Source organism: Lacerta agilis, chromosome 8, assembly GCF_009819535.1.
Source record: "Lacerta agilis isolate rLacAgi1 chromosome 8, rLacAgi1.pri, whole genome shotgun sequence".
Taxonomy (NCBI): domain Eukaryota; kingdom Metazoa; phylum Chordata; class Lepidosauria; order Squamata; family Lacertidae; genus Lacerta; species Lacerta agilis.
Genome location: NC_046319.1, coordinates 58,474,406 through 58,486,914, shown reverse-complemented (window position 1 = coordinate 58,486,914; position 12,509 = coordinate 58,474,406). Strand labels below are relative to the sequence as shown.

The 12,509-nt window shown below is 46.0% G+C and overlaps 1 protein-coding gene across 2 annotated transcripts in view; it reads left to right on the top strand.

Annotated features, from left to right (window-relative positions):
• LOC117051377 (protein argonaute-1) overlaps positions 1–12,509 on the top strand; it is a 42,831-nt gene extending 30,322 nt beyond the window's left edge. For both annotated transcript variants that reach the window (XM_033157716.1, XM_033157718.1), the window contains 10 exons: positions 483–605; positions 1,921–2,054; positions 2,924–3,108; positions 4,574–4,733; positions 8,047–8,137; positions 8,726–8,920; positions 9,811–9,945; positions 10,297–10,398; positions 11,002–11,201; positions 11,768–12,509. In XM_033157716.1, the coding sequence (XP_033013607.1) occupies positions 483–605; positions 1,921–2,054; positions 2,924–3,108; positions 4,574–4,733; positions 8,047–8,137; positions 8,726–8,920; positions 9,811–9,945; positions 10,297–10,398; positions 11,002–11,201; positions 11,768–11,876 (1,434 nt within the window). In that variant the 3' untranslated portion in view covers positions 11,877–12,509. The remainder of the gene's footprint in view (positions 1–482; positions 606–1,920; positions 2,055–2,923; positions 3,109–4,573; positions 4,734–8,046; positions 8,138–8,725; positions 8,921–9,810; positions 9,946–10,296; positions 10,399–11,001; positions 11,202–11,767) is intronic.

Below are 12,509 nucleotides of genomic sequence, written 5' to 3'. Positions count from 1 at the left end.
CTTTTGGAACCAATTAAGTACTTAACCTGAGGTACCAATGTATGTGAATTCAAATATGGCACAGATAAAGACTGACTGCCTTAGAAGTTCCTGTTGAGAATTACCTAGTGTAGCTGATGGGGCTTTCTCTTGGCACCAATCAGCTGATGAGCACTGAGAACAATACCCTTTGGGGGCTGCACTGTTGGTACCAATCAGCTGAGTGGAGCTGAGTTATCCCCTTTGAAGTAGTCACCTGATGTCAGAGTTGAGCTGTGGTGAGTGGGGCAGCTGAGGAACCAAGCCAGCTTCAGCTCTCCAACATGGACATAGACAACAAAATAGGAAATTCTGTTTTCAGAAGGAGCCCTTAAAACAAAACATAAGCACCAAAGCAGAAAGATCAGCAGAAAGCCAACTTAGACCAGCAGAAAGCACAGCAAGGGGAAAGTTGATGCAGAAAGTGAAGCACTCAGTAAAATGTAACCATCCTTGTTTTTCAGATGAAGAACGCCAGTTATAACCTGGACCCATACATACAGGAGTTTGGCATAAAGGTGAAGGATGACATGACTGAAGTGACTGGGCGTGTCCTGCCAGCCCCAATTTTACAGTATGGAGGACGGGTAAGCATACAAGGGTCTCTTGAGTGCTCTGGGGTGTGTGTGTGTGTGGCAGATTTGCTTAGAGTAACTGAGCAGTAGTAATATCTAAGGAATGGACATTTTGGCACCTCCTCCTCAAAGCCTTCCATCAGTCACCATATAAATTGTGTTTAATTCTCAGGATTATGGGTTTGAGCCCCACATTGGGCAAAAGATTCCTGCATTGCGGGGGGGGGGGAGGCGCTGGACTAGGTGACCCTCGTACTCCCTTCCAGCTCCACAATTCTACGATTTTATGACTATGATCTTATGATCTTTTACGGGTGAAATCCTTTCAAGATGGCTTACAGAATAAAATTATATCTGTCCCACCACAGGCAAGGGCACAAGAGAGGGCCTTCTCAGGGGCTGCTCGCAATGGATTGTGGAGCTCCCTTCTAGGGGAATCTAGGCTGGTCCCCCTCCGCTTCCCTTTTGCTGGCAGGGAAATACTTTGTTTGTTTAGAGCAGTGTTTTTCAACCTTTTTTGGGCAAGGGCACACTTGTTTTATGAAAAAAATCATGAGGCACACCACCATTAGAAAATGTTAAAAAAAATAACTCTGTGCCTATATTGACTATATATAAAGTAATTCTCTTGAATAGGAATCAAATAAACACAATTTTTCCCACGGCACACCAGGCAACATCTCGCGGCACACTAGTGTGCCATGGAACAGTGGTTGAAAAACACTGGTTTAGAGAAGCCTTTGGCCGCTAACTGTTGTGGCTGGGTCCTCTGAGGGCGGGTGTTGCACATTTTGTTTTGGTGCTTTTAAATAGTTTTAAGTGTTTGAATTCGGTGCTGTTTTTAATGGGGGAACTTGTTTATTTTTATTATTTTTATTGATTGGTGGGGGGTGGCCACCAATTTGGATGGCTTTGAGAGAGGATCAGACAAATGCATGGAGCGAAAGCTACTAGCCACAATGGCTATATTCTGCCTCCCCTGTCAGCGGCAGTATGCCTCTCGTTTACCAGGTGCTGGGAATCACAGTTGGGCAGAGTGCTGTTGCACTTAGGCCCACCTTGTAGGCCTCCCACAGGCATCTGACTGGCCACTGTGAAAACAGGATGCTGGACTGTATAGACCGTTGGCCTGATTAAGCAGGCTTTTCTATAAACAGTTAAGCTTGGATATTGATGCCAGATGAACCCCAGCCCCCCCCCCCTGAATTGACTGGCCATACTTTAAAATGGTTATCTGTGTGGGGGATGTAGGGCAAGTGATTCCCAAACTCGCCTGGTAGGTGGTGCTTATTTTGAAAGACCAACCCGCCATTTTCTTTCCCCGCAGAACCGTGCCATCGCCACACCCAACCAAGGGGTATGGGACATGAGGGGGAAGCAGTTCTACAATGGCATTGAGATCAAAGTCTGGGCCATAGCCTGTTTCGCCCCCCAGAAGCAATGCAGGGAAGAAGTTCTGAAGTAAGTGAGTGGTGTGTTTGAGGGTATGGGGAACTGGACGGGGCTATAGAAGGGCCACAGCTTAGAGCGCACTCTTTGCAAGCAGAAAGACCCAGATTCAGTCCCTGGTATCTCCAGTTAGATTTCAAAAGGCTTTGGGAAAAGGGGCTGCAAGCTAGTGTAGGTGATACTGAGCTCAATGGCTCGGCTTGGTATAAGGCAGCTTCTCAGATTTCTAATAGGGAGCTGGATCAGATATTGAAGCAGCAGCATAATGTATTCTGGTAGCCCACCTCCTTCAAAATGTGTATGGCAGTTTTTTGGGATGCCCCTGGAAGACTGGTGTTGAGAAGCTGGCAGCAGTTCCTCATCAACTGTAGAACCTGGGGCCTTGTTCCTGGGTATTGCAGGGTTGTCACTCCCATCCAGGGCTATGGGTGGTTGCTGGGAGATGGTTCCTTCATGATTGGGTGGGCCACAGGTTCTCCTCCCAATGTTGTTTAGCCCCAGCCAAAGTAGCCAGTGGTCAGGGATGATGGGAGGTGTAGTCAAAAAAACAACTGGAGGGCCACTGGTTCCCATCCCTGCCTTCACTGCTTCCTGTGGGCTTAGGGACTCATTTAGGGACTAGCAGACTTTTGAGATGGATTTTTAGGCACCTGGGCTGGGTTCTCCATCCTGGACCCAACACACCCCTCAGTGCAGTGATGAGAAACCTGTGGCCCTCTAGATGTTGCCAGACTGCAGCTCCCATCTGGCTGGGACTAATGGGAGTTGGGAGGGCCATGGGTTCCCCATCCCCATCCTATGCAACGGCACTGCTTGGTAGAGGGATAACCAGTCATGAGAAACTCTTCCTGCATCCTCCTTTGTTTCCCCCCGTACTGTAGGAACTTTACAGACCAGCTGCGCAAGATCTCCAAGGATGCAGGGATGCCAATCCAGGGCCAGCCATGTTTCTGCAAATATGCACAAGGTGCAGACAGTGTGGAGCCCATGTTCCGTCACCTTAAGAACACCTATTCGGGGCTCCAGCTCATCATAGTCATCCTGCCAGGGAAGACGCCGGTGTATGGTATGTTAACAGGAAAGGAGGGAGTTACTGGGAGGAGGGAGGACAAAAGGGAATTTCTGTCCATTGAACCCTTAATAATCCAACACTTCCAGCTGCCAACCTCCCATTCTCGGACAAGGTTTTTTGAGTGGGTGGTTGCAGACCAGATCCGGGTGCTCTTGGAGGAAGCTGATTTTCCAGATCTGTTTTAATTGGGGTTTAGGCCCAATTTTGGCACAGAAACTGCTTTGGTTGCCCTGTGGTTTTTGAAAGAAGGACAGTAAACAAATGTAAATACTACTACTGCTACTACAACATATTTCTTTTTAAAGGACAAACTTTGCCTTTGAACGTAGAAAGTTAGTGCAGCAGGGACGTGACCAGGCTAAAACCCCTTTTCTTGAGAAGTTAGATTTCTATGTTTAGTGTTAAAAAGATTTATCCCACACCTTCAAACAAACAAACGGCCTCCAGTAAAAGTAGAAACCTAGCATAACTTAAAAACGGTAAAAGCTTTTTGAAAACCTGAGAAGGGACAACAATAAAGTAGGAGCCAGACAAGCCTTCCTCAGGTAGAAAATTCACAGGCAAGGTTGCCACCATTGAAAAGGTACTCTCCATGGCTTCTGCTGACTGCCTGGGACATCCATGGAAGTATGGGAGAAGAAGATCCAACCAGTATCTGGATCTCATACTGTGTAGATAAGCACCACCGCTTTGAACTGAGCCTGGAAGTGGACAGGGAGCCAATTATGTTGTTTCAGAAGAGATGCAATAGATCCCACCTCTCTGGGAGAGCTGTGGCTCAGTGGTAGAATGAAGAAGTGCCAGGTTCAACTGCAGCATCTCCAGGCACAGTCTGGAGAGATGCCAGTCAATATAGACAATACTGAGCCAGGTGGTTTCACTTGACAAAAGGAAGCTTCCTGTGTTCTTAAAGCAAAGTGTACAGGAAGTGGTGAAGAGCTTTCTTTTTCTTGTTCCCGTTGGCTGCGTATCATGTTATGAGAAAGCTTGCAGGTTTCTCACAGGCATCTGGTTGGCCAATGTGAGAACAGGATGCTGGACCTCATAGGCCTTTGGCTTGATGCCGCAGGGCTGCTCTTCTGTCTCTGTTAGCAATCTGGCAGTTCTGCACTAGTTGAGTTTCTGGACTGTCTTCAAGGTCAGCCCCACATAGAGTTTATTACGGTAATCCAGCCTCTGTAGTTACAGATTTTAGGAGCATGTTTTCATGATGAAAATTAAGATATGTGGCATTTGCCCCCCTGCACTGTCTGTAGTTTGAAGCGATACAGTGCATGTAGGTCTACAAACCCGCATGCTTTAAAACCAGCTCTGGAATTCTCAGCCTCTCTTAAAGCTATTGGCTTATCCCTCCACATATCAAATGGAAACCTCACCCACGTATGTTCCTGCTATCCTTTTCAAGGAGAAGCAGCAAGGTGCCTGTTGCTTTAACAAGCTTTTACTCTTCTGTCTGCAGCGGAGGTAAAGCGTGTGGGGGACACGCTCCTGGGGATGGCTACCCAGTGCGTGCAGGTCAAGAATGTTGTGAAGACATCGCCACAGACTCTTTCCAACCTCTGCCTCAAGATCAATGTCAAGCTTGGCGGGATCAACAACATCCTGGTGCCTCACCAGCGGTACGTTTGCCAAGTGGGATTTGGAAGGGAAGCAGCATCACTTGGAAACCGTCCCCCCCCCCCCAGTAATGTTGTAGCTCACACAAGCACACCCTGCTACCTGGTGTAACTGAACAAGAACACATGATTAGGGATGTAAGAAGGCATTGCTTTCCATTTTGTCCTGTATTGGTTGCATGCAGCTCTGTTTCTGTTCTGCCATTCGTATTCCACCCCAAACTATGCTTGTTCATCTCCACAGCCACTGTGGTGGAATTAGGTAATGCACGTAATTTACGTAAGCTACGCTGTCGTTCCGTTGTTCCACCCCATTAATTTCAGTGCAAAGGAAACGAGGCACAAAGCGGGGTGGGGTGGGGGGACTTAATCAATTGTGTATTGTTTGTGGATGGAAAACAACAACAATGAATACTGATCATATTTTCCGGATTGATTTGCACCGGCAAATTCTATTCCCGTTTCTGTCAGAATTCTGACATCCATACTTGTGACCCTGAGAATCTCAGCTTTGGCTCTCGTTTAGAAACAAAAGGTGAAGTTTTGGCTCCAGTAGTCACACCAAGCACTTGGGCACAGAGAGTCCAAAAGAGAGTGGGAGAGGGAGAACTCAAGGCAAACAAACATACCATATCTAAAGCCCTATTGGACTTGTGCCTTCCTCCCTTTCCCCCCTGTCTTCTGCCAGCCTTTTTAATACACATTTCTCTCCCATTGAAGGGGGGGAAAGTATGCCAGCCACAAGGCTGGTGGTATCCTCCCCCCCATCCCCAAATCTGAAGATATGTTAGGAGAACAGGAGAGCTTTGGAACCAGAGGGTCCAAAGGCTCCTTTGAGTTGCCCCTACATCTGAAATGCAACCTTCTTTGCCACTCTCCTCTGCTGGAGCACTGACGGCCAAGGAGGTGACTGGTTGCAAGATGGGTGCCTATATGGGTGGACCTTGTCTACCTAGGGCAGTGGTGGCGAACCTTTTAGAGACCTAGTGCCCAAACTGCAACCCAAACCCACTTATTTATCGCAAAGTTCCAACACGGCAATTTAACTCAAATATTGAGGTTTTAGTTTAGAAAAAAAACAGCTCATACATTAACACCTTTTGTCTTAAAAGAAAAATGCAGAAACAGAGCTTTCAATAATAACAAACAACTTTTTATTTAAAGGTAAACGTTTGCATTTGGCATGCTTTTGAACAATTAAAGTGATTTTTTGCTGTTGTATGCATGCTGATAATTTGTCTAACCTTGGCTCATACTTTGTAAGTTTGAGAGCAACACATGCAGCACTCAGGTCATCTGTTAGTCTGTTACTGGTGTCAGATTTGATATAATTCAAAACTGAAAACAGCTGCTCACAAGCATAAGATGATCCAAACAAAGTAAGGAAAGCAATCCCAAGTGCTTTCATTGACTTAAAATTATTTGCCAGAGAACTCCACACTTTAAGGATTTCATTTTCAGAAAGTTTACTCAGAAGTTAGAACCACTGTGTTCAATGGGGCTTTCAATATGTTTGCATGCATAATTTGCTTCTGTTGCTGAAGCACACAAAGTGGGAGGAACTGGACAGCCTGGCCAGAGAAGGGAAGCAACTCGGGCAGAATGTGGAGTGCGTGCAGCCGCCTTCCAGCAGGCAGAGGAAAACGGGGCGCATTAGGGCCATGTGGGAAAGCACCCCAAGTGGGGGTCCCTGGGGGTCCCTCTGCCCGGCTTGTCTGGGTCTCACATACACACCCCGCTCATGCACACAAAGAGTGGCTGGATGGCAGACAACGAGGGTTGCAATAGCGGTGGCGGCGGCAACCCCCTCATTTGACGAAAGGAACCTCTGAAGTCCTGTGCTGCAAGCGCCCTCTCGCTGTGCCTAACCTCAACTTGCCCTCCTCGTCAGGCTGCGGAGAGGGTGAGCTGCTTGGCCAGAGCCGCTTCTCTTCGGGACAACGCACCCTACACACACACATTCTCACGCTTTCTCCTCCCACAGTCTCCTCCAGCTCCCTTGCCATTCTGAGCAGCTATTTAGCTGTTGCTGCACTGGGGCGAGGTTGCTCGTGCCCACAGAGAGGGCTCTGAGTGCCGCCTCTGGCACGCGTGCCATAGGTTCGCCACCACTGACCTAGGGAGATCTGTGCTATCCTATGGCCCCTGGGATGCTCTCCCAGGGACCACAGGTGTGCAGCCGCAAGATGTCAAACAAAGGAACATATAATCTGCATCTGAAGTACCTCCCTGTTGAACTGAGAAATTTGATTCTTTGTCTTACACATAGTAAGTAGAATTCTGTATCTGCTCATTTTTTTGCCCTGTTCATAATTTCCAATATTTTATAGCCAACACTCTCCACCATTTCCCCAACGCTTTGCATTTTGTTAATTTAAAAAATCTGGATTGTAAACCGTGTTTACAGTCCAGATTTTTTAAAAAATGCAAAATTACTACAAAACCACAACTCTACAATTAAGCAATAATAAGAGTCACCTGAAATGTTTCATGGTTTAAAAATTCAGCCAGTTATACAGCTACAATGAATACTTTATGAGAGCTTTTTTATCAGATTTCTCATCGGTTTTGTCTCCAGCTGTTACTTTGGTTTTTTTTAAATGAATACAAATAAAGAAATATATTAAGAAGAAATGTGGGCTGTTTAGAACACAGTAATTCAGCCCAGAGGAAGAGCTTACTGAAAATACAGTATCAAGATTTCTCTTGGCAGTGGAAAATCACCAGCGAGGGAGCCTGATGAACACACTTTCAGGAGGAGTTCTTTGGGACTGAACTTGGAATTTCGGGGAGGAGACGGGGGAGATTATATTATTATTATTATTATTATTAGTAGTAGTAGTAGTAGTAGTAGTACCCCAGCCACTCTGGGCGGCTTCCAACAAATATTAAGAATACATTAAAATGTCACACATAAAAAACTTCCCTAAACAGGGCTGCCTTCAGATGTCTTCTAAAGGTCAGGTAGTTGTTTATCTCTTTGACATCTGATGGGAGGGTGTTCCACAGGGCGGGCGCCACTACTGAGAAGGCCCTCTGCCTGGTTCCCTGTAGCTTTGCTTCTCGCAGTGAGGGAACCACCAGAATGCCCTCGGCGCTGGACCTCAGCGTCCGGGCAGAATGATGGGGGTTCATAACTGATTAAATTGCTTGTCAGTAACTTGCTTTAACAGAAGGAAGTAACTTGCTTTGATTTAGCTACAAAACGTTGGACAGCTAGCTTTTGTAGAAGGCTATTCCCCACAAAATGCTAGTTAAAAAATAATAATCTCTGGTTGTATTTGGTACTAAATCTTCTACTCAATCTTGTTCCCAGGTCTGCTGTCTTTCAGCAGCCAGTCATATTCCTTGGAGCTGATGTGACTCATCCCCCAGCAGGAGATGGAAAGAAGCCTTCCATAACAGCTGTAAGTTTTACCTCTCAAATGTTGTGGTGTGTAATAGGCTGGCTCGGCCCCAGACCATCAGGAAGGGAAGAGCCATAGTTCAGAGATAGAACACATCTCTTTGTGTGCAGAAAGTCCCAGTTTCAGTCTCCAGGGAAGTCTGGGAATGTCTCCTGCCTGAAACCCTGGAAAACCATTGCCAATCGGTGTAGACAATACTGAGCTAGATGGACCATAGCTTTGGTTCGGTATAAGACATTGTTCTGTGTGCCTGTCTGGAGCACTCGGCCACCACCTCAGTTGTGCACCAACCTGCTCATTCAGGATGGAGTTCAGTGAGAGGCTCACATAGGTACATTTGCCTTGTGTCCATGTAGCCTAGCACAGATGTCGGGAGTCCCCTAGCATAGGGAGAGGCAGTGTTGTCTTCAGCCTGTTCTCTCCCATTTGTCTTCACCAGTTGACAGCCCTTCACTTTCATCAGGATTGCTCCCCGCACCCACACCCAAGCCTGACAGAAATAATACAGGGTGAAGTTCTTAATAATAACAACAATTCTCAGTTTCAGTGGCGTGCAAGTTTCACACTTTTGCTCTTTATGGGCTGCAGGTGGTGGGCAGTATGGATGCCCACCCAAGTCGTTACTGTGCCACCGTGCGGGTTCAGCGGCCCCGGCAGGAGATCATAGAGGACCTGTCGTACATGGTGAGAGAGCTCCTCATCCAGTTTTACAAGTCCACTCGCTTCAAACCCACCCGCATAATCTTCTACCGTGATGGAGTGCCGGAGGGACAGCTCCCACAGGTGAGGGGGCCTCTTTACCTCAGTAGTACCAGCGGGAATGGATCCTGCGCAGGAAGCTTTGGTTCACGTTAGGTGGAAAGGACAAAGGATTGCAGTAGGTACAGGTTAGGAATTGCCCAGTTTAAGGTGGGCTTGAATGGTAGACAAGTTCTGTTGAATTTGACTAACTGGATTTTTGTAATCTGCTTAAATTTTTTTTTTACAATATATTAAATTTTATGGAATAAATAAAGGTCCATTTAGTCTAGGTTTGGGGAACCTGTGGTCCTGCAGATGATGGTGATTATGATTTTGTTGACAGCCATAACTTCCATCATCCCATTGGTCTTGGTGGCTGGGGTTGATGGAAACTGTAGCCCAACAATATCTAAAGGGCCCCAAATTTCCCTGCCCTGGCTTATGGGAGACCCAGAGGCAGGGCACAAGGGCAACAGCTACTGCTTTTCAGGAATAAACGTTTCAGGAGGGTCCATTTAGGTATTAATAGCTGTTGGTAGGCCTCTCTTTCCTCGTGATTTTTGCCTCCTCCCCCTTTAAAGCCACCTTAAGCCTGTAGGTGTGCCTACAACTTGGGGCAGCCAGTTCAGTAAATTAACCATACATTTGTCTTATTAAGTACTTTTATTTTTTGTTGAGTTGTGCTAAAATCACTTCCTGTCCATTTTAGTGGGTGAAATGGTATTCAATTAGCTGTAATCGTGCCTTGGGTTAAGGTGGCCTCAACCTTTTCTTTTTAAAAAAAAGAATACTCTTCATATGATGAAGCAAAAAATAATAATAAAATAAATGGCTCAATCAATAGATGATATTTCTAGACACAGAAGTGGGGGCAGCATGGCGTTCTCTTTTTCCTTCTACCTTTTAAAGCACTGTGGCTGCTTTTCTCTTAGATCCTTCATTATGAGCTCCTGGCCATCCGTGACGCCTGCATCAAATTGGAGAAGGACTACCAGCCAGGCATTACTTACATTGTTGTGCAGAAACGACACCACACTCGCCTCTTCTGTGCGGATAAGAATGAGAGGGTGAGGATCAGTGATGGGGCATGCTTCAAATTAGGTCTTTTGGTTGTGTAAACACAGATCAGCGAGGCTAACAAGTGGTAATTGTGGGATTGCTGATAGCATTAATAAAGCCTGAATCTAATTTAATTTTTCTCTTTTAAATTTTAATTTGTTTGGCACAGCAGCTCACTAACTAACATGCTTGAGATCCCTAAAGGATAGTGGAGGCACCCCAGGCAACTGCTCTCTCTTAGCATTGCTTAACACCCGTCTTTCTTAGCATCCGCCTTAAGCATCTTGCTTAAACATCCCAGACCATTGCTCTTGCTAACAGCATTTATGCTTTTGTTTCCTTTGTAATAAACTCTGCAGATCGGTAAAAGTGGGAACATTCCAGCAGGAACAACAGTGGATACAAACATTACTCATCCCTTTGAGTTTGACTTCTACCTGTGTAGTCATGCTGGCATTCAGGTACTGTGTATTAATGACCTTTCTTTTAAGGAGAGGAGGTGATTTAGATAATAGCCAGAATCCCAGAGTATACTTCAGTTTTCCTACCTCTATTGCGGAGGGAGGAAATAACAAGGAAGGAGCTGGTGAATGGGCACGAGTTTATTGTGGCTCCCTGAAGCAGAGGTTCTATGGGGGCTGTAGATCCGGGGAAGGAGCAGCAGTTTGCTCTGTTACATGGAGTTGACCCCAAGGGAAGATAAAACAAAGGGACCAAGTTGAGACGGCGGCCTCTGGGTTTTGTGGGCCACCATAGTGGTGGTTGGAATTTACCTAGAGGTTCTTGAATGCACAAAGCACTATATTACTATATCCATAATGCCAATGGGGATTGGAAGTTGGAGGAGGTCTTGCCTAAGGCCACCTAGCACAGGGGTGGCGAACCCATGGACCAGATTGAGTGTGCATTGGCTGCTTTTGCCACGGCCAACACTGGCATGCAGCCTTTGGACTGAAAAGGTTAGCCACTACCCCTATAGATAGAGCATCTTTCCACTGCACTTAGGAAGGTACCATCATTCCTCCCTGTGTACCCCACTGAGTCCAGTTCTTATTCCCATCCAGGGTACAAGCAGACCTTCCCATTATTACGTTCTTTGGGATGACAACCGGTTTACAGCGGATGAGCTTCAGATTCTCACCTACCAGCTTTGCCACACTTACGTACGCTGCACTCGCTCAGTCTCTATCCCAGCACCAGCATACTATGCCCGCTTGGTGGCATTTCGGGCGCGATATCACCTTGTGGACAAAGAGCATGACAGGTGAGCAGCTGGGTGTCTGCACATGTAGTACCTCTCCTTGTTTTGTTTCCATCTGTGGAGCAGGATTGACTAGGGCAGATATGTGGCTCCACGATAACTTGCTTTCCTTCACCATCATCACTGTGTGGTGGAAGCCCAATGACATCTGGGTTTGAATGTGTGTCTTCAGTTCTGAAGGAACAGATTTGTATGTCAGGTACATCCCATTTGTGGAGCCCCTGATGGGTTGATTGTCACATTATACCACCAATAGGTATGGTGCTTTACGGAGCACAAGAGGGCAGGTCGCTGCTCGAAGGGGTTGCCATCTAAAAAAACAACTGAAGAAGGGGAGGGGAAGTGAGAGGCAGAAGAGGGAAACAAGGGAAGGGCATATGATTATTGCAGTTACACATACCTAGGGTTATATGCATTGCTAGTTCTTCGCAGAGTAGAGCCATAGAAATTAATGGGCCTGAGCTAGTCCTGTGTATTAATGGAAGCAATTAATAAGTAGTGGTTTTATATGTCGACAACTAATGCTTTGTTCTCTTTCCCCCCCCACACCCCGTTTCTTCCACTTCCAGCGGAGAAGGCAGTCACATATCTGGTCAGAGTAATGGTCGAGACCCTCAGGCCCTCGCCAAGGCCGTACAAGTTCATCAGGACACTTTACGTACCATGTACTTTGCTTGAAAGTATAACTTTTTTTTACCTCACTCCAGAAAGCTTTCAGATTTGTAGGAGCCATAATTTAAAAAAGAGGAAGCATTGGGAGCACCTTGTGGGCATCCAATGAGAAATCACTGCAGGGCGCAGATGGCGTTGGAGGCAGGAAACCAGCATCCTCTGGAATGAATGCAGGAGAGCCACTTAACCGGATGAACACACCTTTGTAGTCTTTGTTTTTCAGGCTTTCTAGTTACCTGACCAAACACACTAAGTATTTAAACCAAGGAAGAGATCTGACTTCCTGTTAAGAAAAAAAAACCAAAACGGTTTTCATTATTGGGACGGGGCAGGGGGGGGGACACGCAATATTAGACTTTTTTGACTGTGAAATAACTGTTTTGGTTCTCCAATGCCAAATCAAACGCTGGTAAGATTTTTGTTTGTTATTGTTTGGGATGGGTGGGGGAAATGGGATTTGTAGAGCCTTAAAACAGATGACTAGATTTATAAAAACTAATATTTTAGGATACAAGATGCTTTAATTGGTGAAGAAGAAGAAGAAAAAGCCAGTAGTTTATAGATTAATTTTAACACTCTTACCCTTCCCTATGAAGAATTTTTCTCCCCTTTATATATTATAATAATAATAATAAATAA